The sequence below is a fragment of the Taeniopygia guttata genome, chromosome 12 (genome assembly GCF_048771995.1).
Source record: "Taeniopygia guttata chromosome 12, bTaeGut7.mat, whole genome shotgun sequence".
NCBI classification, from domain to species: Eukaryota; Metazoa; Chordata; class Aves; order Passeriformes; family Estrildidae; genus Taeniopygia; species Taeniopygia guttata.
Genome location: NC_133037.1, coordinates 4,690,455 through 4,715,835, shown reverse-complemented (window position 1 = coordinate 4,715,835; position 25,381 = coordinate 4,690,455). Strand labels below are relative to the sequence as shown.

The window sequence follows — 25,381 nt, the reverse complement described above, 5'->3', positions numbered from 1 at the left end:
TGATTTTAAAAAGTGTTACATTTTTCTTTTATAGTTCTTTTGAAAGTTTTAAAGTTCTCATAAAACTTCTTTATCCTTCTGATAATGTTTACATATTTGAGAGTCAGAGTTCCCACACAATTTCACGTATAAATAGAATAGCTTACATATTTCTCTGTGTGTGGAGAGAAATCATTAATTGATCTTTAGACCTGTGTGATTGGAGAGGTGGTATCCTCCAGTCCACAGTCACCTTTAGAATTCTATAAATACCAGATGTTTGAATAAAACTAGGTCTTTTTCTCTTTTGAATTTACCAAGCTTCTGTGTACTCATTTCGTGTCCAATGACGACAATCCCCCATGGCTCCCAGGTTCAGCTCTGCCAAGGGAGATGCACTTGGCAGAGGTGGCACCACCTCAGATGTGAGGTTGGAGAGGTGTTTTCTTGTTTTTCCAAAAGTTTATCAGCACAAGCACTACAGCTTCGTGAACCCAAGGGGACTGTGTCCTGGGAAACTGCTGATGGGGTTCAGGAGAGTCCCCCCATCAGAGGGACTGGGCTCACTGTGAGCTCCGCCTGCATCACTGCCCAGAGCATCACAGCTACCAGGGGGTGCAAGATGTTTGATTGTCCTGCACCAGCCACAGGAAAAAGTTGTGCCACCGATGAGTTCATCCTTCACTACGACTACTGCCCACTTCCTTCAGTGTCGGGGTACAGTTAGTGGTGGTACATTTCATCTGCTCCACACAGAAAACCTGCCCGCATAACATCAATTTCATAAATACTTTTCATCCTGGCTCTTTGGAATCAAGCTGATCTGCTCAGAAGATTTAAGAGCCAGTGACATGCAAGAGGAAGGGCAGAAAATACATATTCTACTCACCTGCTCTGCAAAGGAAGGTTGCCATAAACATTCCCATAACAGCTGGCATAGGAGGAATGAGACAACGTATCGTAGTCTGAAAGTCCCAGTGCAAGGGGGTTTCTCCAGTTCCCTGCAGTGTTTGTAGAAGATGCTGGAATTTCAAAAAGGATTACAACAAATTACACCTTTCTTCAGCTAAATCAGCTGAGGCAAACAGGACAATTTTCATCAGCGATCTCTGTTGGGCTTTGCAGGACATGGGAAGACAATGCAAATACAAAATATGATTTACAAGCCCTGTGCAGGTGGTATTCTGTAGCTTTCAAAGTGCTTTCTGACACAGTCAGTGATGCTCACTGGACTGTACTTTGGAAGCCATCACAGCCACTGCATTTACATGGCACGAAGCTTTGTACACTGCTTCTAGTTGCTAAATATACCTGTCAAACTCCAATGCTCTTTGTCCTTCTGTGGGTTACCATGTTTACACAAAGAGCAAAAGCCTGATTTACCCTCAGGAGAAGATAACAAGCAAGACCTTCCTTCCAAAACAGAACAAGATCCTACTTGGCTCCTCATCTACCTTTCAGGACAGAGCTCTGGCCTGGCTTCGCTGAGACAGTGACGGGGGCAGAACTGGAAGCACGGCAAGGACTTAGAAAAACACAGATGAAATCAGACATTACCCGAAGAGAAAGACGACACCCGACTGCTCGGCGAGCACGGCGTCTGCAGACCAGCGAAGCCCAAACTCCTCTGAGATCCTCTGTCAGACTCAAAGCCTGCCTGCAGGCTGTGACCCTGCTCCTTCTGGCTGGAGGCACGCTGGTACCAGCCACGGAGGTGCTCTGCTACTAAGGCCTTGTGAATGTTTTTGGTTATGTGCTCCGTTTTAGCAACTTGCTTCCTCGGGAGCCTCAGGGTTGCGTAGGGGTTGTGTGGAACTCTGTCCACCTCGTCCTCGTGGTAGGAGCGGAATTCCCTGTACCGCTCGTATCCATAGTGTGCCGATGAGCGGTAGGAGGGGTTGACGCTGTACTGCCCCTCCGTGTCACTCTCATAAACGTATCCCCCGTTGTAATAAACGTCAGGCTCGGTGTACGGGGAGTATCCAGAGATATAGTAATTAGAGGAAGGCTGCTCCTGATTTTTGTGGAAGACACCACTGCGGACGTCCTTATGGGCCAGGTTTGGCATGCTTCCTGAACTTGCAGCAGAAATGTTGTGTTTCTTTGACCGCCTTCGACCCCTGGTCCTGTTGTCCAGAGTCTGAGTGGTGTAATAGGGGTTGGGAGTGGGTGTCACACAGTAATACTCCGCACTCGACTGGCTGGTGTAGGATGATCCATCGTCCAGGATCTCTGTGCTGCTGCTCCGCTGGGACTTGGAGAGGGAGAAGGTTGTCTTTTCAGCAGGAGTCTCGGACAGCAGGTGGGTCTGGGATTCCAGACTTCCGCTGCGCTGCCGGCAGTGGTGTGGGGAAACATCTGGCCTAGAACAACACAGATGTTGGCTGGTTAAAGGCAGTCTCACACAAATGTACACACAGAGCTGGGGAGAGCACACAAGGACAGGTCAGCTGCCTCCCCAGTCCAAGCACAACACAAATCCTGCCTTATGTTTCCACAGAGTATTTGCAATGCACAGAAATCAGTTTGGCTGAGTTTTGTATTGGCTGCAACAGTAGGAGATCTGCCTTACAATAATCTGTCAGGCTGAGCAAGGTTAATCTGTGACAGGGACACACTGAGCTAAGGTCACAGACACACATTTGGTAATGATTTACAGGAGGGCTCCCTCAGCTTTTAGAAAGGAAAAGCCTACACAAGCAACGATCTTGGAGCAGAACATGGCAAGATGGGTTTCCTTTGGATCTGTCTCTCAAGGCTGCATTACAAACCTTGAGCTCTTGATAACGTTCTAAGCATTCCTAGCATCTCTCCTTCTCCAGCATGGATTGTCACCTGTCTAACAGCACAGACTGAGCTCACATTACAGCTGGCTTCCCATAGTAATGTCTCTAAGCAACATGAAAACCTTAACCTGCTTGTGGGAAAACTGCTCAGCGAATGACCCTTCGCCCTCCTAACACCATTTGTTTTTACTCTCGTGCTTCCCCAGCTGGGAGAGGCAGGCAAAGCAGGGGTCCCTTACTGCAGGTGGCTGCTGCTGTAGGCGTTGCGGGTCAGCACGGGGGTGGTGGGCATGCTCCTCCCACCGTGGGGCTGCGCCGGCCGCTCCAGCGTGCGGAAGGGGCTGCTGTGCGTCGAAAGCACGTCCCTGCAGCAAAGGAGAGAAGCCCAGTGAGGTTAAAACGTCCCACAGGTCACAGCACAACGACCACGGGCACCTGAAGTCTTGCAGAAACTAAAGAAAGGGTGGAACAAACTTAACTGGATGTGTGAGAAACGGAGTTGTAAATAGGAAGAAAAATGCAACCCTTTCCTGTGGTTCAAGGGAGGTTTTCACAGGATGATCAGAAGGACAAGTTTCTGCCAAAGGACAGAACCACTGAGGAGAGACAGAGCAGGTAACAGAGAAGTAAATTAATTCAGTTTTCAAATGAAGCACATCACAGTTGAACGGGTACATATGGCTATAATTTGACTTCTGAACTTCATGTGGAGGAGTGTTCTGATACTCTTGAGGGACAGATGAGAAAAAAAGCAAGACATAGCATTGCTCAAGACTCTAAAACCTTCTTAAGCGTGTCTTTAACAGCCTGCTCACACGAGACAGCCCAAACAATCTGAGGATCAGTGGGAATCCATACACTGGGTACAGCTGCTAGCTAGCACCAGGTCTGACACGATCACACAATCACCTGCAAACCTACTGCTCTTGATGTGCTCCAGGGAGCTGTTCTAGCTCATGAAGTGCACAAATACCATAGATTTGAGATGAACATACAGCTGACAGTAGTGATGGAAGCTGTCTGAATCCCAGTAACTCTGCTTGTAAACAGAGAATTCTCCATCAGGCAGAATTATGTCTGCTTTGATAATGCACCTGCTGAAATACTGATGCCATCAGGACGGATGGGTAGGGTTTGGTGCTGCCTGAATCCACTACACACAGCCATCAGGAAAATGACAAGTTGTTAAATGAACACTGAAAAAACCCAGAAACTGACACAAAGAATGACAGCACGAACAACTCCTTAAATGCCGCCCTTGCTATTACATTTCTCACCTGTCTCAACCCTCTTCACAAAAATGTACGCTACTCTTTGGTTTTGAGATATGTGTCATCTGCTTATCCACACTGTTGTTCCTAGCCAGGAAATTCAGCTCCCATCCCCAAACCCTGCAAGCCCAGAAGAGCAAGGAGGCAGTGGGCTCTGCTGGAATGCTCAGCAGGGACGGGAAGGATGCAGCTCATGCCAGCAGGTGCAGAGTGCAGCAGCAGGGAGGTGTGCCTACCTGGAGTGTCTGCTTTCCAAGAGCTGCTCGTTCATGGATGACTTCCTGAGATGAATTCTCTCCACGCCAAGGGACTTTGGTGGGGGAAGTCTTGGAGAAAGCTGTGCAGAGCTGGGTCTCTGTGCTGCTGCAGGAAGTGATTCACTGCCTGTTGGAAAGGTATATGCACTTTGTTAGAGCAAAATCTGTGATATTTTTGCTCTGTGTGTAAATCTGTGGTCCCTAAGGAGAAGTGCTTTCCAAGTACAGAGAAAATGACAGGAGCTGTGGATCTAGAAAAGATTTCCTGCCTGCACTGAGCTCTCTCCACACAGACAGGACATCATGGAGGCTCCTACAGATCCCAGCAGCACTGACTCCTCTGGAGACTACACCCGGCTTGGGGCTGTGCCAGATCACAGAATGGAACTTCCTGGGAAAAAACATCTGTTTGCAGAGCAATCCCTTCCAGAGCCAAGCAGACAAGTTCAGCCTCTGCAAAGGCCAGTTCCTCTCACCTTCCAGCTCTTGAAAACGACATTTTAAGAATTAGTTTTGAAACACAACCTGAAAGAGACTGACTTCAAAAGCGACTGAATGAGCAAAGACAACTGACAGACACATTTGGCTGAAGGCAATTGGGAAGATTGGGTTTGATCCTTGTTCTCACTTTGCTTAGGGCACAACCAGGTCCTGACAGAGCCAACAGGAAACTCCAACTAATACATATAAATGCAGGATGAGCATCACAGAGAACATGTGCACAAGCCTGGCTCCACTTCTACTTGTACAAGCAGAAATCAGGTGTAAATCCATTTTATAGCACCACCTGGTTTGTACAAGTCTAAAACTGGGACAAAGCGAGATCAGAATCAGGCCTGAACTGAAAAGTGAGTAATAATTTAGATAATGTTTGTCCCCAAATGACGATTATCCAGTTTAAGGGAGAGGCAGGCCAAGTCCTTTCCACCTTGTGGAACAGGGTGTGAGTGTGTCTGTGGGTGTGTGTGTGAAATGAGTAAGCTGAGCAAACACCAACCCTGCAAGATGCAAGCTCACTAGGGAACAGATAAACGTAAATAGAGCATTAGTATCTGTGACTGTTCCACCTTTCTCCAAGTTTTATGGTAGCTGTAAGGGCAGAAGGGCTGGGCTAATTCTTCCAATTTGTAAGTCCTTCAGTTCTAGGCCAGGCCCTAGGGACACTCACAGGGTTCTCAGCTTGAAGGCTGGTCATGTTAAAACAACCTTCCTTCTCTGAAGATGACTCAGGTCAGCTCACAGAGCAGGAACTTTCAAAAACTAATTCATTAGGAGGAAAGATATTCCTGAGCAGCTATTTTTTCCTCTGCTATAAAGTAATTTATCATTAAGAGCCACCAAAATTATAGAATCCTATAATGACTTGTACTGGAAGGAACCTTAAAGCTCATCTCATTCCAACTCCCTGCCAGGGGCAGGGACACATTCCCCTAAAAGGTTGTGCTCAAAGCCCTGTCCAGCCTGGCCTTGAACATTTCCAAGGATGGGACATGCCAATGGACATTAAGTCAAAGAAATGTCTCTGAATGGGCAAACTTCTTGGAGGAAAAAAGGATAAGCATCATACCATCATCATAGGTGGTTGTGTCTGACAGGGAGCTGCTCTCGGATGGAATTATATCATCTGTGAATAAAAACAAACACTTTAAGCATAAAAGAATCAAATCAATTTACAAATATCTTAATAACAGTTTATTTTCTAGAGTTTCAGAGGCAGCTGATACTTTTAACACTGCAATCCTCACTCTTTAGCCACCACAGCCTGAAGACAATCCTGGTACATCAACACTCTGTGTGTTCACTGCAGTTCAGCAAGTGACCCAGGTAATTATCAAAGGAGACTTTTTTTTTCTTTTTTAATCTGCAGCAGGAATCAGGCCAAGATTTACAAAGGTGTTTTCCACCCCACTTCCAACAGATCTCACAGGGTGTTTTGGTGCTTCAGTAGGAGTCAGGAACCTATACAGACATGTAGATCTTGGCTGTTAGCAGCTAATCTCCTCTAGGTACACCTGAAACCCCACCAGGTAGGTACAAAGAGCCTTTTAAAATTTGGCACTGACTTTCTAATGTTTAATCAGTATACAGATCCTGTTTCAATTAAATTAAGATCAATCCAGAGTAATTCCACTGATTTCCATCAAGGTAATGCAAATTCTAGCAACACAGAAAACAGGAACTGTTACATGGGCATAGTAATTTTTTGTTTCTTTTACATTTTGTTGTTTTCACAGCACTTCACTGTACCTGTCTCACCTTGATGCTACACAATGAGAAACAGCCTGTCCTCACTCAGGTTTGGAGCAGACTACCAGCAGCAGAGAAATGAGGCTGAACTAGAGATAATTAACCCAGAGACAGCTCCATCCCTAGGCTGTTTCTGGCAAAATATGGCACTGGTGGGGTAAAAACCTCCATGAATCTTCAAACATGAGAGAAAGGAAGCAGCAAAAAAATGACAGTGGCAGCCACTTTGTGTATGACACCTGCTTGTGCCCTGAGCCACCATGAGCACGTGCGATGTACACTGCTCCTGCTGTCACAATTTGCTGCCAGGAAAGCTCTGGTTACAAGAATGTAGTAAATAGAGCAGCTGCTCAAAACCAGCAAAAATCAGGACTGGCCCCTGCCCTGGGGAGACTTGTCAGACCACCGAGGATGGGCTGCAGCTCTGCTTGCAACCTGACACTGGGAAAACGCTCCAGGGGAGCTGATTAATATGGATTTGACCACAGGGTGGTAAAACATGGAACTGGGCCCAGTGTGGGGAGGAACAAAGCCTGCTGAGGAAAAGAAAAAAGTCAGCCTTAAGCTACAGTGCTGGATTCAGAGGAGTGTGCAATGCTGACATATTCAGATACGGTGACATATCTGAAATTAAATCCCAGGTCTGTGCAACTCCCTGCAATGGAGGAAGAAACTCTGGGCTAGAGAGGAAGGAAAGGGAAGAGAAAGTGGAACATGGAAAGCAGTCCAATATGTCCTTCACCTCCTACCCTTGGGGCTGGGATGGAAACAGCTATGGTTTCATTCAATAAATCAATGGGACTATTTAACATATTGCTTCCAACAAGTGATTCACAGACTCAGGTGACTCATCAATGCTCAGCCTCCTGAAACCCAGACCTGGAAACCGAGAGCACTGCTGGTGACCATGACAAGGTTACACATAAAATCAATTACTGAAGCAGGGGACAGCTCTGCTGCAGGTAAACAAACACATGCTGCAGGGTGAGAGCTGGAAGGGAATGCAGCTCCTGATTGCTGGCTTGGACATCAGGGCAAGAAACTGCCAAAAACAACAATGGCACCCAAGGATGGATGGATCTCTCTGCTCACCAGCCTTCCTGGTCATTACCACACACCAGGTGCCCCAGGTAATACAGGACCTTCCACAATCAGTATCCAAGAGTGAGCAAGAGACAGGAAAAACAGATGTTTCCCTCCCCTCTGTCAATCAGGAACAAGCTGGGCCACATTAAATCCGATCATCAGCCTTTCAGAATAATCACTGTGTGATGATGGATAGCCCAGTGATGCCGTGGTGTGTCAGGGCTAAGGATCCAAAACTCCTTCAATTGCCTTGGATACTAACAGGTTTTCACACATTATCCTACAAAGCAGCAATAATCTCACTCCCCTTAGGAGAAGGACACTCTCAGAACAGAGGGGCTGAGAATATCTGCTTTTACTGTGCTCATCAGTGGCAAATGGATTTAGTAAAAAAATCTGTTTGCTACTAATTGTATTCATAAACTCCTGAAACTTCACTTATGACTTCTGGGAAATGAGGAATTTTGAATCAAGAAGCAATGTCCTCCATCCTGCAGAAAACTCTGCCTGCCCTATTTCTGCTGGAAATGAAGCACCACGGGAGGGATGGGGAAGAGATGTTGCATGTGGCAGCTCAGATGTACAACTGCACTCATCACACCAGGAATTCAGGCATCAGAAAAGCTTCACCCAAGGTGTTGCTGCCAGCCTTTCTGTGCACAGCACCTTCAGCCCATACCTGGTGCTGGAACATGCCTGTGCTTGCTCCTAAAACTGTGGCCTACTCTGCCCTCAGCCTACAGCAGTGCACTGAGTGTATCAGATGCAGCAGTTTCATCTTCTTTTTCTTATTTAACTGCCTTGGAGAAGATAAAAACCGTATAGAGAAGATGTAAACAAAGTTTCTAAGTAAGCCAAATTGCTCTTTTTCCCTCCTGTTTGCATCAGAACATGGGGAATTCTCTCACCTGGTAGAGCCAGAGTTGATTTCTGTGTTGGTTTTTTGCCACATTTGATTCTGTATTCATTTATGGAGTTTTCGATCTCTTGCAGCTTTTTTACGGCATCAGCATATTCTTGCTTTCTTTTCTTCTTCACGTTTTTGCAGAGGTCTGGCTCACTGGCAAGTTTCTTTGCAGCTTCCACCAGCTTTTGGTGTATGATAAAATTGCTCTCCAAGTCCTGCAAAGTAGGATCCTGCAAAATCGTGAGATGAGTTATTTCTTTGTACTCCCCAAAGAAATTATAAATGAAAATCATTTTAAAAAGTTCTATTTTTGTGGTGATGAAGTGAAATCTTGAGCACAAAATACAGAAATACCAAAGTTCATACACAAGACAATCTCAGCATATGAAGGTCTTGGATCTTATTTCTGGCTAGGGTGTAATTTTGAGATCTCTTGGGCAAGGTCCAAAGTTCTGAAGCCCAGATGCCATAACTAACACAGGCTCTTAAATTCAGGTTTAGGCTGCTAAACCTCCTGCTATGAGTCCAACCCTGAAAATGTCATTCAAAATCTCTCCCTACTTCAGAGAATATAAAAATGAAATTGGTATTACCATACCTACGTAAGAGGGAGTTTCAGGCTTTAATTAATTGTTTGTAAACTACTTTGAGAAGCTCAGATGAAAGGCACTGCAGAAGTGCTAAGCAACACGTTATTAAATCTGGTCAGCAGGACTTGGGTTTAATAGCATTTAAGCAGTCCACAAAATCACTTTGCTGCAGACAAGGAGCACACCACCCTGTGAGGCAGGGCAGTGAGTTTCTGGTGAAAGACAGATGCCAAGTGCCCAACACCTACTTACTTGGATGCTACAGCTTGTTAGCAAATCTCACAAGGAATGAGGAGGAATGGAGTGTGTCCAGAAACTGCAAACATCTGAATTACCCTATCACTCGAGTCAGTCCCTGCCAGCAAAGTTCATTTTAGCTTCTTGAGCAATGTAGGGAGGTTTTATTCAGGTGGAACCTTCATTAAGCCACAGGTAAAACTCCTCCTCCTGTCACCTGTCACAAAACTATGCTCACAGACAGATGATTTTGCAAGGGGGACAGAGCACACCCCTGCCACGTTCTGGCTTCAAACGCCATCCCAACATGACACAAGTCAGCGCTCCAGAAAAGCCAAATGGCATTAGGCACCTGATCTTCTCCAATTAGCAGCAAAATAGCCATTAAAATTCATGCAGCCATGGCCAAATCAGGTCAGGTCAACTTAAGGTCTTTAGAAACAGACAATTTTTCTGGTCAGTTCAAGGCATGGCTGAAAGAAGGGCAGAACCCACCAAAATTTCCCCCTCCACACAAGCAACTGCTCCAGCTGCTTTCCTCTTAAAAAAGCCAGGGAAGAGCTGGATTATCTGCAAGTGGCTTTGGCCACTGCTCTGGCCACCCCAGGCCTGCTGTCAAACAAGCTGCCACGCTCACCTCCTCACTGGGGAGCAGGTTGTCATCCAGCTTGAACGCCGTGCCAACACGCCGCCTCACCTGGGGAGGCTCCTCCCCAGCACCCAGAGGATACTCCTTGGGCATCTTGCCTGTCAGCTCCTGGGGAAAACACAGAGGGATCCATGTAAAGCCCAGTGGGAGAAAAGGGCTCCCACCTGCCTGACCCCAGAGGGAGGTGCAGCTCTCACCGCCTCTCGCAGGCAGATTTTCTTCAGCTCCTCAACCTTCTGAAGCAGTTTTTCCTGAAGGAGTTTCTCTTTCTTCTTTAGTTCCATAATTTTCTCCTTCTTCTGTTCTTCACTGACCTCTGAATCCTGAGAGCCTGGAAAACACACTCTGGATCAGGATTTCCAGGTAAAGGCCATTTTAATTGTCTGGGAGTTTCATTTGCCTTTTAACAAACACAAGCCCCATTAAATTTGGCTACTTCACATTTATGTGCAGTATTACCTGATGAGATCAAACTGCCATTGCTGGCCATAATAAGCTGGTTCTTGGCCTCCAAAGTCACCAGCTTGGACACTTTTGGAGTTCCCATCTCTGTCAGATCCATGGCGATATCATCCAAACTTCTGGCTGACGGAATTTTTGCCTGAAGGAGTTAAAAAAAAAAAAAATCCAGCCTCATTGAGTTACCTCTAATTAACTTCAGAACACATCACAGAAGATGACATTTCACACATCAGCTCCCACAAAATTAAGGGCTAAAGTAACAGCATCACACAGGTGCTTGCGGAATACAAGGGCTGTTTGGCATTCCCTTCCTCTCTCCCCCAAAACCCGAACCATCTCCCAGCTCAAAATCTCTTCAGCCTTCAAAACAAACACAGGACAGGAGACAAAAGAAAAGGCAGATTAGACACCCAGACATGGGAATTCCCTCGTCCATGATTACACTTCCATAAGCCTTAACTGCAGGCAGGCTAAAACAGATCAAATACCAATGCCACCACTAACAGACTGCTCAAAAAGCTGACAAAAACTATTTGTAGTTTTTCTCTGGAGAGTAGTTCATCAATGGAAAAACATATGCTGAAGGATATACAGGAAAGGTGTTGAAACCCATGCTTGCAGTAATGTGAAAACTCATAACTTACTTTGCTTTGCTTCCTGTCCAAGTAAAACTGGTGCTGACTGATTGCCATCACCCAGATGGACTTGATCAAGGAAGTGTTTGCATACCAGGTCTGCACCACCAGCCCACTCTGACCAAAGGTCCTTCTTGACACTGAAATTCTGAGGAGGTGAAAAGAAATGCAATTTCAAGAGAGGTCTTTGAGGTTTAAAGTCCACAATACATCTCTCTTAACCAGGTGAGGCTTAACCTTTATTTTAGGGATGCAAAAATTCAGAATTCCATCATCCACTACTGCTGCAGATTTGGCCATGACAGTCCTCCCCCTGCTCCAAGAACTCCCTGAATGGACACACAGGAAATCTGAGAGGACACCCAAAGCTGTGACAGCCCCAGTTTGCCCTGCCAAACGCTGGATCAGGATCAGTCCCAAAGCCCAGAGTAAACTCAGCTCTGAGGCACCTCCCACCCCATCCACCAACACGTGATGGTGACAGCTCCCACTCTGGGTGAAGATTAACCCCGGTGACAGAACTGCCTCCTCCAGCCTCACCTGCGGGGATCGTGCACTTCCACAGCAAACTTCTTCTCACGGAAATAGAGATTTTCCAGCTGCTTCCATTGAAATAGCTAGAATTGGGAGAGAGAAGCAGAACATGGTCACCAAATCACCAGACCTTTCACCCCAAGGTGATGTAATTTCAGCAAATTACAATTCCTGTGTATCCCCAGCTATGGCATGGACTGAGCAGTAACTACATTCATAACATCAATTAAAAGAAGCACATAAATATATACTGCCCCCTCAGTAATTTCACACTCTCACAGACAATGTGTTGCAAATTGAGGATTTTGCCAGTGACAACATCAGCCTCCATCAGTAGCACATTTAATTTCACTGCTAGAAGTTCCCAGAGATCTTGGCAGGGCAGCTAAAGTAATTTTCTCTCTGATTAAACACAAAAATCTCTTTACAAAATAATTGTATAGACAACTATGGTCTACTTCTCTGAGTCAGAACATCCCCAGGGAATGGCAGAAACTTGGAAAAACCCAAAACTCTCTTGTGTGTCTTTTCACAAGAGAAAAGACACACTGTGTCTCTTGTGAAGACACACTGTGAGACATCCAGTGTGACATTTTGGAGAAGAGGTACAGCATGTACAGAACAACAGCAGCTACAGGAGGAAGCCACCCCCAGCACATCCTTCTGCTGGAAACCCACATATTTCCTACAAAGTGCCAGCTGGGAGAAGCGATCAAAGTCAGTCGGGGCTTGGCAGCTGCACCCGTGGGATCAGAATTTCATATGAATTTGTTCTCCTTTCACAGCAGCATCAGCCAGCCCCTGGGGATGAGCCATTGGGGGCTGCATCTTCCCAGCCCAGTCTCGCAGGTTTCGGCAGCACCACCTCCTGCCCGCTTCTCCAGCAGTGCCAGGGTGCCTGGATGCACATGGGGACCCACAGGGTGTCCCCAGGGATGTCCCCCTGACCATGAAGGGCTGCAGAGGTGCAGCAGCTCGCTGGAGTTTACATCAGCCCCTTGCCAGAGCTGCAGCCCACAGGGAGGTACCAGAGGTGCTCCCATCCAGCTGGACGGGCAGGGACAGGGCTCAGTGAGAGATCAGCCCTGGACACCAGATCCAGCCAAGGCACCCAGGCCTTCACAGCAATTCCCTCCTTTCCCTGCTGGAGTTTTTCCAAAGCCTCCAAGGGTGCAGCCAGCAGAGCAGAAACCCCCAGGACACACAACATTCCCACTGGCCTTTGCCAAAACCTGACATGCCATGCTACCTACCAGTACAGAAGCTCTTCAGGTTTTGTAAAAAATAATGTATTAGGCTGTGATGCATCTGACACATTTGTAACACAAGGAAACATAACCCAGCACATTTGTGTTTCGGGGGAAAAATGGCTCTCTCAGCAGCCTCTGCCTCTGTTTAATTAAAACTTTCCTAGGAGTACAACTGACTATTAGAACCTGCCATAGAAGAAGCGAAGCCAAGTGGAAATGCAATTTACTTGAATGAATACATTATTTTCTAGACGATTGTGGAAGTTTCCCTCTGCTCCTTGAGCAAGTTTATGTTTGTCTCACAGCCCTCCTGTCCATCCACACCGCTGTCAGAAACGCCTCTTTACAACTCTGCGCTGAACTTTGAAAACAAACACATTTACAAAAACGCAAAAGGAACAACCCAAGCAGTCTGTCGGGACATTGAACGATAGACATTGCGCTCCAGCAGCGATCCCAGCCGGGATCCCGGCACACCGCGGCCGCTTCCACTCACCTCGCCGCAGCCCCGATCCCGATCCCGGTCCTGATCCCGGTGCCAATCCCGGCTTCCCGGCCCCGCCGGGCAGTGTCAGGGGTGGCATGGGCAGGGCACAGCCGAGCCGTCCCTCCGTCCCTTTGCCTTTGCCGTGCTGCTCCGCTTTGGCAGCTTCGCCTCCCACTGCTGACACACGCCTGACATCACCACCCACCCGCTCCGCTGCGACGCCTCCCACACCCCTTCCCCCAGATAAAGGGAAAAACCCAACAGCGCAGGGAACAAGGAGGATTCTACCGAGGGGCTGCACCCCTGGGAGCACCCCTGGGTGCCTGTGGGGGCCAGGGGCTGCCCGGGGTCCCCGCGGTGCCGCGTCCTGGCCCCGCCAGCCTTGACTCACACCCAGAGGCAACAGGTTCAACCAGAAGCATCATCCCGGCGTTCCCGGCCGCCCGCTCCCACGCTCGTAAAAACCATGGGCGTGCTTCAAACATGACCTCTGGAAAAAAAACTGCCTTGCTGCGCCTCTTATCGCGGCGGGGGATGGATCCCCGTCGCCTTTATCACTTCCTTCGGGTTTTTCCCCTCCGGATGCGCTCGACATTCCTTGAGGGCTGCGGGAGAAGGGGCACCTGTCCCAAGGTGAGGAGGGTCGCGTTTGGCAGGAGGACAAAACACAGCGGCCCCAGGACCTGGAGCAGCCTCCTGCCCTGGCAGAGGGACACGGGGGTCTGTGCAAATCCGACACCAGGACCACTTCCAGTGCCGAGGAAAGAAAAAAAAAATAGACGTTTGCATTTTTAAGAAAACCCGCATGGAACTGCCTCAGGATGTGGGTAGAGCTTTGCTCCATTTCCTCCCCACCCCGTGAGATCCATCCCAGCCCAAAAGCAGCTGACGGGCGCCCCAAGCATTCGCAGCTGGGTACATTCAGCACAAAGACATCTCTGCCTCCTTGCCCAAAGGTAACTCCAGCTCCCCGCTCTGCTCTTTGACGTTGTACTCAAGACACATCTTTGCACTTGAGGACTCAAAAAGTGCCCTGTCCTCAAACTATCTCACTTAAGAACAATATAAGCTCCTTAGCTGTCACCTCCTCTGACAAACCCTCCTAACTCAGGTTCTTGTAAAAAAGGCTGGTGATTAAATGAACAGCTTCAGAGTAAGTTGTGAGCCAGTAATATTTATACAGATGCACATAAAAATAATCCTGAATGAAAGTATTACACTTTTCTGCCTAATACACTTGAATTCATGAAGACAAGAGGGGGGAAAAAAATTACTCAATACAAACAAGGACAAAGCAATAAAGTTTCTTCAACTGAAATTTTTCTAACTCGTGGTCAAAAGGCAACACACAGGAAACCGTCACTGCTCTAGAGATATCCTGCTCCCTTCAAATACTCCCTACCCTGTACAGACATGTTCCTAAATAATTCCTAATTTCAATCTTACCTAAACTACATGCATATTTAAAGACAAAAGAGTAGAAAAAAAAAAAAAATCTGGAAATCTGGAACTGGTTTTTGAGGGCTGGAAGAACAATTAGGAATAATTAAAATGTTTTTGTAGAAGTTTTGCAATGTATGTTCCCTTTAACCAGATGATTAAGTCCACTTGAGCTAATTAATGTTTTCTTAATAGCCTTCACATCCATGTAGGTTGTCAGATCCTTAAATGCTCCTGAAAAATACTGAGCATCCCAGGGGCTGCCTGTCTGACTCTGAGTAGAACTTGGCCTGGTCAAGGCTGTTTTTCTGATTTTTTTTTTTTCTTTTTGTAGAAGCTGCTGCTTTTCTAGCCCACGAGTTTAGGCTTCCCTGTATTTCTACTGTGATTCAGTTCCAGATATCAGGGAGCACTGAGCAAAAAGGAATCTCCCTCCTTCCCGCACAAAAAGAACGGTAATAGTCTAAGGCAACCCAAATAGGCATGGCATGCCTAAGTGTTGAAACACCTTAAAAGCAGCAGCTGGTTTTTCACCTGGCTGATCTTGCATCCAGTTTTGAATAAAATTCAAGTTTGTCCCTGCCTGGCAGCAGGAGCAAACTGGCTCAGAAAAACGGCCCTGTCAGGATGGCAGGCAGGAGCTGGCAGAGACCCTGCCCAAAGAGATGCACAGGAGAGCTGCTCAGGCTCCTGGCTCAGCATTGCTGTCAGCCTGATGAGTTTTGTTTAAAAAATAATATTTTAGCATTTTTTTTATGAAGTTTCTTTTTGCAACGAGGTGTAAATGTGGAGAGCAGCTCAGTGCAGGGCATGCTGCTGCACCAGCCCACATGCCAGAATTGTATCTGGGACGTTCCCAAAGTTAGTGACAAATTCTGACCAAGAGCTAAATGACCCAAATCTCTGGCTTTCCACCCAAAGGGTCTTTGAGTAAGGTCAGCATGGAAGTGCAAGCCATGCCACAGTGTTTGCAGCAGCCTTTCCCTCGGGAAGCACTTCCAAAGCACCTTGTGGTACGTGCAGTGCCTGCAAGGAGGCTCAGCAACCAGCACCTCGGGAACTGGCTGGGAACAGCAATCTGCAGACAAATCTGGCAACTCAGAGCGAGGAAACATAAAAGATTTCTGCCCACAGGAATGCACCCCACCCGATGAGGGAAATTACCACCCAGCAGCGGCGCTGAGAGCAGGCTGTGTTTCAGCCCCTCGGCTGCACTCAGCTGTCTGGCACCCTGCCCTCAGCTGCAATCCTGTGTTTCACTGCTGCCCATGCAGGGAGGCACCTGAGGAGATGGCAGCAGAGCCAAACTGCCCCACCTGCAGCAGCTTCTGAAGGAAAGAGGCAGGCAGCTCCCACCTGTGCCAGCATAACTCGGCAGAGCTCACCTGCAGGCATCCTTCATCCCTTAAATATTAAGCCAGTCCTCTAAAAATCTCTTCAATGATATTTTTTTTCCTAATACCTTATGATGCTTTTTTGCCTGGTCCTCACTAGCACTGGCATCGTAAGACTGAGAGATGTCTCAACATCAAACTGCCCAAAACATTTGTTGTCTTGCAGCAGGTAACGCTCAAGCAACTTTTCTGCACATCTGGAAAGAACTGAATTTCAAAGCAGCCTTGCAAAAACTCTGTGTTTTTTTTAAGTAATTATGTGAGCTTAGTATCTTCTATCTAAATCAATGGCTTGGTGAGAAATAAACACCATAAAAGAAATCTCTGCCTAATTAGAGCTGCCTGCTGAGAAGGCTGTTCCAATGCTGCTGTGTTCTGAACTCTTCAGCAAAGCAGGACAGCAAATTTACATGAAGTAAATGTTCTGCAAGGGAAAACTTTCAGCATCAACTTTTAGCATATGTTGAATTAAGAAAGAAGTATCATAATAACTCCTCACACCTCAGGAGCAATGCATCCCGACAAAGAGGAAGTCATGCAAAAGTGTCAGGATGCTTGCAAGGATGAACAAAGAGCTCCTGGACAAACTCAGACACAAAAAGACACCTACAGAAGGTGGGAGAAATACCGAGAAATTTCTGATTTGGAAAGCTAAAGCCCTGGAAGTATTAAATCCAGCCAGGGATATTGTAAAGGTGATGTGTCCCTGGCAAAGGTTACCCAGAGAAGCTGTGGCTGTCCCTGGATCCCTGGGAGTGTCCAGGGCCAGGCTGGATGGGGCTTGGAGCACCCTGGGATAGTGGAAGGTGTCCCTGGTATGTGGCAGGGAGGTTAAAATGAGATGATCTTTCAAGTTCCTTCCAGCCCACACCATCCTGCGATCATCACTGCCCATTTCCAAACGAGTACATGCTAACAAAAACACTTCTGAGAACACAATGCAGCCAAGACATCAAGCAGTAGAAACGATTTTCTTGGACATTTGAAACAATACCACACCAAGATTAATTCTTCTCTTCAGATAACACAGTTAATTTATCACGAGGGAGTCGCCCACAGAAACACAATGAAGTGGGAGAACAAGTCAAAGAGCCAGCAAGCTGCCTTCTCCAGCCCTCAGAGTATCCTCACATACTGGCTGAACACAGAATAAACTCACGCCTTAATACACCCTCCTTTAACAAGACTTTGTTTATCTCACCAGTGAGAAGAATGGGGTAGAGATAAAGGGAGATCTATTCTGGCTTGAAATGACAAAGTCCTGGGACCTGTTTTATACTTTTCCTAATTGATTCGGAGGATACTGGGGACAGGATCTTGGCATGCCACCTCACAGCAAGCAGGAGGCACTTCTCCAAGCAGGAGGTGACTCTCAATATTAACTGCAACTGAAAGAGAATATGTTTGCAAAGCAGCAGGACTGCAGAGCTAATCCCAGGTCTGAGCTCAAATCTGAACAAGGGTTGCCAAATGCACTCTGTTTTAATGCCCTGTGAGACTCCAGGATGACAATCAAGTGAGCTCAGTATAACCTCCAGCCAGCGTGGAGCCACTGCTTTTATCTACAAAGACAATTTTCATAAATGACACACAAAATAATTCCCCCTTTTCAGTCTGTTACAGAGCTGGAGCACACTGCTTCCCTCAGTGCCTCGGCTGGCAGTCCTGCGTGACGGGGAACACTCGGGCTTTTCTAGAAACTGCTCCCAAAGCAATACAGGAGTGACTTGGAGCAACAAAACTTCCTTGTCCAAACCATCTCAGGTCAACCAGCAAAATATTAATAGCTGGAGCCAAACCTCCCCAGCCAGCTCTGCACAGCCAGACAGCCAGGGCAGGTTCTCCAGGTCCAGCCCCGAGTCACACAGCAGCCTCCCCGATGGTGAGCTGGAGCCCTGGCAGGGCTGGTGATAGGCATCTGGAGATTGCTTCACCCAGGCCTCTCCTGCAAGTTGCTTCCTGTGAGCAACTCTCAGCCTTGGACTCCATGCACTGGTGTTGATCCAATAACAAAATCTTGGGATAACCACTGCGCTCCAAGGCTCGTATTTAGGTGTCTTTGCCTGAAGACCTACTTGGATAAAGCCAGAAGATTTCACTTTTTTTAAGAGGGTGGTTATATTTCTTTGGATTTCAGTGATCCTCCATTAATGGGTGCAGCTAATGTAGATTTTATTTCTATTATAAATAATACAATTTTATTCTAAATATGGAGTTGGCACTTGCAAGATGCTTGTGATTCTATGGTAAAGCAAACACATCTGACAGCACTACAGAAAAGACAGAGAACAAAATAAATCTCCCTGATGTGAATTCACTGAGGTACAGGTACCAATTTCTGTTCAAAGCCTCTATCAAAATGCTGCAGCTTTCCCACCACAACCAGTGTCAGAGAGGTTTCCACACTCAGAGATCACTCGTAGCTTTAAAATTCAGGAAGGCCAACTCCGTCTTCACTGGACTTGGACTCAGCCTTTCCCTCTTAGTATTCTCTATTTATCTATCAGCTGCATGTATATTTAAACATCACCAACTGGAGAAGTGGAGCACAATGAGGATGCTCTTTCCCAGATGGCTGGGGATAAACACAACAGCAGTTTTGATCCATGGTATAAACAGCTAGATAACACCAGCACACGGCAGTTGTGAGTTTGGCTCCGTTCCCAAAAAGCAAAGCAAGAAAGTTCTGCTAAATCCAGCAAAACTAGCAACTAGCACCACTGCTCTAAAAGACAGGAATAGTTTACATGCCTATTCCCCTCCTGCCCGCTGCTTCAGAGAGACTCCTGGGAGATTCAGGCAAGCTGTCCATACTCCTCTCTCTCTGAAATAAATTCTGATACATTCATAAATATGAACAAACAACAACACTGATTAAAAGGAACTTCTGCCTGCTGCATCACAGGCAGCAGGGCTGTAGTTACACTGAAATAAGCAGCAGTATTCTCAGCATTTTTACTCCAAACCCAAGTCTGGGTGTGGGTGTCCCTCTAGACCTGATGTCTGATTCTCCTCCCGAAAGTGATCTGATTCTAATCACTCACCCAAAGTGCACTTTGTATTTCAAACCCAGAAACATTTTTCATATAAAGAAACTGTTTGTATATTTAGCCACTCATTAGAGGCAATCATGGCTCAGGACAAGTTGTAATTTTTGTCCCTTTGCACTGACACCAGAAAAATCTTTAAGGATACTACAGCCATATCCATCCCCACAGTTTCAATTACCTTACATTTAGGCTCCTCTCTCTCACCTTCCCTATTCTCATTTCCATTGTAATGCTTCCACGCCAGAGATGACCTCTGGTTTTTATTTTATTTTTCTTACACACAACTCCTGCTGCATTCAAAGACAACGCCTCATAACTAACTGTAGCAGGGTGTGACTTGGTATCTGGGCCCTGCTGACCTTAAAAAATTTTCTTAATCTGCCTGGTTGATGTTGTAAACTGAAATCCCACAAGCATAAAAAATGCTTGGCGAAGCAATGCTTCCAGCCAGGCAGGCTCCATTTTCTTGGAGAGCATTGCTGGTCACAGCTGGACATCTTGGCTGCAGAATCATCTTTTCCTGGCTGGAAAATCTTATAGATGTTGCCTAAAATCAGGGAAGTGCTCCAGGGCAAGAGGACCTCCTTGATGCTCTCCTCTGACATTCAATGGCTTCATCAAGTTGACTTGATTTACAAAGGGTTCCTCCTGTGTTACTCTCTTTTAATGCAGGCATGGGAAGAGACACCTGGGATAAAACTCTGTATTTTACTAAACAAAGCCACACAGGTACATAAATACACCAAAAGAAACCAAGTCACAGCCTGCTCTGGTAAAAGAGAAGATCAAGTTGGAACCTTGAAGTGGGGGATTACTCTTTAACAAGGAAGTTTTGTTAAGCTGTGCTTTTTGGCACCAATACATTAAACGGTATCATTTAGCAAATGTAAAAATTCCCTGGCAGGGAGCACAACTTCATGTGAACTCCTGCCCAGATAATTCCTGGGGAAAGAACAGCAAACTCCCAGGTCTCCATCCCCTCATGGCTTAGATGTTTCAGTGAAGACACACTGGGAAGCAGTGGGTTGGAGAAGGAGAAGGATGACTTCCAGTACACGGCATTTATTCTCAATTCCCCCTTAGAATTTATGGAAACACACAGTTGCTTCAACAAGCCTTCAATTTCATGCAGTTCTTCTTGTTTTTTGCCTGTATCAGTGGAGCCTTTTATGCATCATGTACCAAAAAAAACCCACCTACAAAAGTGAACTGAAAGCACTGCCTGAGTACAAGGCCTTGCAGAACCACAACTGCTTCATATTTCTGTAGTTATCCCTGAGGGCTGCCAAAATTCCCACCCTGAGACCACCAAACTCAAGACACACGAGCCAAAGCTCCCAAAGGGAGTTTCCACTATCTAGGAGAGGGGGAGATTTACAGCCTCAGTGCCAGAAGAAATCTCCTTCTGCCTCCAGCCTTTGGTCTTTTGCCCACCAGTCTAATAAGCAACAGCTTAAATGAGTACATTCTGACATGCAACACCATACCATGTTCCCCCTATAAAAAAAAATCAGATGCAAAAAAAACTTACTTTTCTGGGCTTAACTTTATCTTGTAAGTCGTACTGGCCGATTCCTTTGTAACTTATTCCAAGCCACCACGGGATTCCTTGTTTATCCTGCAAAATGGATGTCTACATCAACCAAGAGCTACTTAAGAATTAGGCAATTCCAAGATTACAGCCCTTTTGTACTCTGTGACAAGTACAAGTAGGTACAGAATGAGGATTTTCTGGCAAACAAATTGACGTGAAGTGGATTGCTGGGGTGAAGGTGGAAACTTTCTCCCTCTGCCTTCTGAGGCAGAGGCACAAAACCAGGTGGCGGCTGTGCAACGTGGGCAGAAAAGCGACAGTGCTGCTGAAACAACGGGGTGTCACTGCTGGAGGAGTGGCTGTGGAGGGGAAGGACAGGGGACAGAAAAAAAAACGTGGCCAATGACTGCATCCACTAAATTCAGGCATGGACAGCCACAGGAGGAGACACCAGCACAAAACATCAACTTCTCAGGTACCACAGTCATGGCCATGACTCAAAAGTAAGGAGACATCATCTCTGCTGAGCTCTTCGGCACAAAACACTTTGGCCCCGTCTCTGCTCTACAAATGGGAATAAATGGTGTATTTCCATCACTCTCCAAAAGTATTTCTCAGCATTTCCCCACTCCAAGCACGCACCACTAATCACCTGCCACTTAGGAGGAGTCTTTTCAACATTCTATTTTTCTAATCTTGATTAATGTCTCTGGGGAAACTATTAACTGCTTCAGCTCTAGAAGTGATATCCAGTTTAATTAAGATAATAGGAATTTAGCTCCTGATAGGATTACATAAGATTTTACAAAGATTCCTTTCTGCTTTCTGGAAACAATTTTTAAAGTACATTGAATGGGGAAAAATTACAGAGGTTGAAAAATGTGGGGCTCCACACTGATAGAAGGGCACTGAATTATCCAACTGCTCCTTTAGGAATGCAATCCCTCATAATAAGCTCAGCAATCACATTATCTATAGTCAGTTACTGACCTTTACTCCATAGTAATGAACTCCATATGTTGGCAAAGCTTCTACCACTTTCATGTACCTGCAGACAGATTTATAGCATATCAGATTATTTTCTCTGGAGGAAGTAATATCTATTAACATATTTTTTTCACACATACATCCAGGACACGTCATTTATCATCTGCATATTTTGAAGGCCTTAATAGTTGAAGGCTCATGTTTTCAGAAAAAACTTATCATCTTGGCTTGGGGAAAGATGGGGTATTTTGGCCCAGCTAAAGCAAAAGGAAAATCTCTCATACAACAGAAAATTCAATCTTTTATCAGAAGATAAAAGAAAAGATAACTGAAACCAAAATTCTGAACTGAACATGTGAGCCTTTTGGGAAACATTGGCAGTAAAGACCTGCCTATAATTATTCCATTATGGAGCTCTGGTTACAAAGGATAGGCTCCAAATGACTATGTTTATGCCTTTGTACAACTGTTTCATGAGGCAATTCAGAAAACCACTGAACAGACCATTTTTCCCTTGCTCCTACTGAAAAAAGACCACAGATTATTGAGACAGATTTTCAGGCACTGAGATACGTGAGAAAATCTGCAAGGAGTCTGTGCACTGTCCAGCCACAGCCATCATCTCAAACATCTCACAATAAATCCTACTGCATCTGCTTGTAGGTAAATGAAAAATACAATTCCACAGGCTCAGTGGGCAGCTTGGAAGATCTTGATGTTTTGAAAGCCAAATTCTGAACATTTCAGAATTTCTTAGAGGGGATAGAGCAATACCCACCCTTAAGAGTTTGGAGTGAGAATTAATTGATGGCAGGCAAGGTAGGGAGAAGAGTCTTCCAATAAAGTAAGATCCAAACAATGTCTCTTGTATTTGAGGTACCCAAATGACTACACAAATGCTGAACTGCAAGCCTGTGAAATATGAGACTTCAAATAATTCCACTTTGCGATGCAACTCAATAAAGAGAATCTGACAGATACAAACGACATGGTTTGCAGGCAATAATGACCCAAATAATCTGCCTTGCCACTTCTCAACCAAAAAAAACAGGAGAAAAGTTAATTTGTGAAGATGATATTTTTACAAGTGTCATACTCACTGAACAATGGCTTGTCCTCTGGTCAGACCTTTGATTTGTGTATAATGCTCGATTACTCTGTCCTCACTGCAAACCAAGCACAAAACCCAATTTAGAGGCTCAGTGATTTTGTTCATGTGTGATGGCATCTGTTGAAGCTCAGCCACCTGCTCAGCATGCAGAGAAGGGTCCCCCTTGCATGTTCCTTGCTCCAGTTTACATTCTGGTTCTTGCTGATTTCTTTCCCACCCTTCATTAGGCAGCGTGGAGCTGCCTGGCTGATCCCACCATCACATCCTGCCTTCCAGACTAATTAACGAACCAGTTCGGATCAGCCTGTTCTGCTGCAGATGCTGCTGCAGAAGAATGGTCCTAATTGTGGAAATTCATCTTAATGTTCTAAAGGACCCAAACTTCAAAGGCTGGTTAATGCTCCATATGTAAGAGAGAAGAAGTTTAACCAGAGCTGTTTTCATTCCTGTGTATTTTTTCCCCCTGACATTTCATAGGTGAAAAAAACCACACATTTGTCAGCAATGACCTTTTTGCATTTTTCCTATTACATATTTCAACATTTTGTTTTGGAGGAATGTGAAATAAAATATGCATTTCTGTGTCAGACAGCTGAAAGCAAAGAAATACCCAGCAGTATTCATTCAGAGACAAACAAATTATAAACAAGCACAGTATACTTGAAAATCCATCACGTACACATCAAGCCTAAGAAACCAAAACAAATGAGGGAGTTGAATTTGCACAAAGGGCATAAATTCCAAGGAAACAATATCACTGATTCATCCTAAACGCTGTGTTCCTTTGCAGCAAATTCAAGCCCCAGAATTAGAACTTTCTCTTTCCAGCTTTTCTAGATTATTTTCTTCCCCTGTCCTGTCGGGAGGAGCTGGGTGGGCAGCTGGCAGCAGCAAGGGTCAGCTCACCACAAAGGCTCCACTGTGGGACAGATGAAGACTGAGGTGCTCTCTGCAAACCCAGGCCTGGCTGGAGTTCAGACTTCAGCTCCTTCTATTGCAGGGTCCCCACATACTCTGATCCAGCACTTTCTGACTCAGCAATTTAATCTGAGCAAACTTTCAAGGAGGAATTTGCATCAGATCTTGCATAATTTCTAATAGTCTAAAAACTGGAAATGCTTGAAGATGAGCAATTAACTCCATGTCCTGGGCTGTGCACTTTTAGAGGAGTTTGCAAACTGCTTAAAAGTGATCTTGTTGTTATCATTCATAGCAATGATTTACATTTTAAATTAAACAGCTCACCAGTAAGCAAGTGATGGATGCTCCTGCAGTGTCTTGGTAGGAAAGACTGGCAGTGTCTTCAAGTCTTTTCTAGCGTTCTCATCACTGAAAAAGCAAAAATGGCCCAGAGTCAGTGCTAGTGAATCACAGATGGACTCATTAGTTGGGGCAGAAGGAAGGGCTGTATTTGCTGCTCACAAATGTGGAGGGTTGCCCCATGTCAGGCTGTCATAGCAACGTAACTCTAGATGCCCTCTCACATGACAATGATGGATATGGTGTCATGCTCATTATACACACACGTGATGCTCAGGCCACCACGGTATCAATATTTATTTTGCACACCCTCACTCTATTTGCTGAGTGCAGAATGAGCCCTGAAACAGCTGCAGGAAAGCCCGAAAGTAAAGCTTGTAGTGCTAAGTTTTGCTCTGTCTTTAACAATACATTTCATGAAGCAGTGTGGTATTTGTTAAATCACAGAAGTTTAACACAGATATGCTTCAAAACAAAGGGTTTCAGCTCATACACTTTCCAATATTTCCAGTAAATTAGTTCTCCTGTACTGCCCATTGTATAAAAAGTTCAAATATTCTGGACTCCAGGCCCAACCTGAAATGAAATACAGGGGGGCTGAAGTATGTGAATGTAATTTGTCATGATAAAACCCCGGCAGAATATTTTAAAAGCTATTTAGGGGCATCAGTAAAATGGTTGATATTTTCTCCTCACATGGTCCATTAATTAATCAGCTGAAACCTGCACGCCCCATTTTGGCAGGATTTCTGCATGCCTTCACAGCAGCTCCAGCAAGCACCAACACGATTTTTCTATGCAAAGAATGCACCAGTCACGTCCATCAGCATCTGCCTCAACTTTGTCCAGGCTTTCCTTGAAGGTGTTTTTCTGCTCCCAACCTCTCTTCTCATCACATTGTACTGTTAGAGTTTTCATCAGAGCTATGTCTCCCTTTGCCATGACCACTGAGGATGGAGCTCTGCACATGGAGGACACAGCAATCCCCCCCTACCACGATTCCATCTCCCAGATGCCACATGGAAAACACAGGAGATAAAACGGTTTTTTTGTTCCTCAGGAGCACGGGCTAATCACTCTGCAAGGCTCTTCCCCAGCCCTGACAATGAGCCTCAGCCCTGAGTAAGGGGGACCACCTCTGGGGACAAGGAAACAGTCCAATCAACAGCCTATTTATTCTTCAACTTCTTTGATGAAGCTGCCAAGAAGGGGTCAATTAGCACCGAGG

General features: G+C 45.7%; 1 protein-coding gene across 4 annotated transcripts in view; it reads right to left on the bottom strand.

The window, feature by feature from the left end:
- FRMD4B (FERM domain containing 4B) overlaps positions 1-25,381 on the bottom strand; it is a 125,813-nt gene that overhangs the window by 2,702 nt on the left and 97,730 nt on the right. For all 4 annotated transcript variants that reach the window (XM_072934924.1, XM_041718750.2, XM_002193048.6 and 1 more), the window contains exons 8-22: positions 24,139-24,222; positions 22,883-22,948; positions 21,786-21,843; positions 20,793-20,879; positions 11,647-11,723; positions 11,116-11,254; positions 10,469-10,610; positions 10,207-10,340; positions 9,998-10,117; positions 8,535-8,763; positions 5,861-5,917; positions 4,273-4,420; positions 3,005-3,130; positions 1,537-2,342; positions 869-1,001 (exon numbers count right to left, since the gene is read on the bottom strand). In XM_072934924.1, coding sequence (XP_072791025.1) covers positions 869-1,001; positions 1,537-2,342; positions 3,005-3,130; positions 4,273-4,420; positions 5,861-5,917; positions 8,535-8,763; positions 9,998-10,117; positions 10,207-10,340; positions 10,469-10,610; positions 11,116-11,254; positions 11,647-11,723; positions 20,793-20,879; positions 21,786-21,843; positions 22,883-22,948; positions 24,139-24,222 — 2,406 coding nt within the window. The remainder of the gene's footprint in view (positions 1-868; positions 1,002-1,536; positions 2,343-3,004; positions 3,131-4,272; positions 4,421-5,860; positions 5,918-8,534; positions 8,764-9,997; positions 10,118-10,206; positions 10,341-10,468; positions 10,611-11,115; positions 11,255-11,646; positions 11,724-20,792; positions 20,880-21,785; positions 21,844-22,882; positions 22,949-24,138; positions 24,223-25,381) is intronic.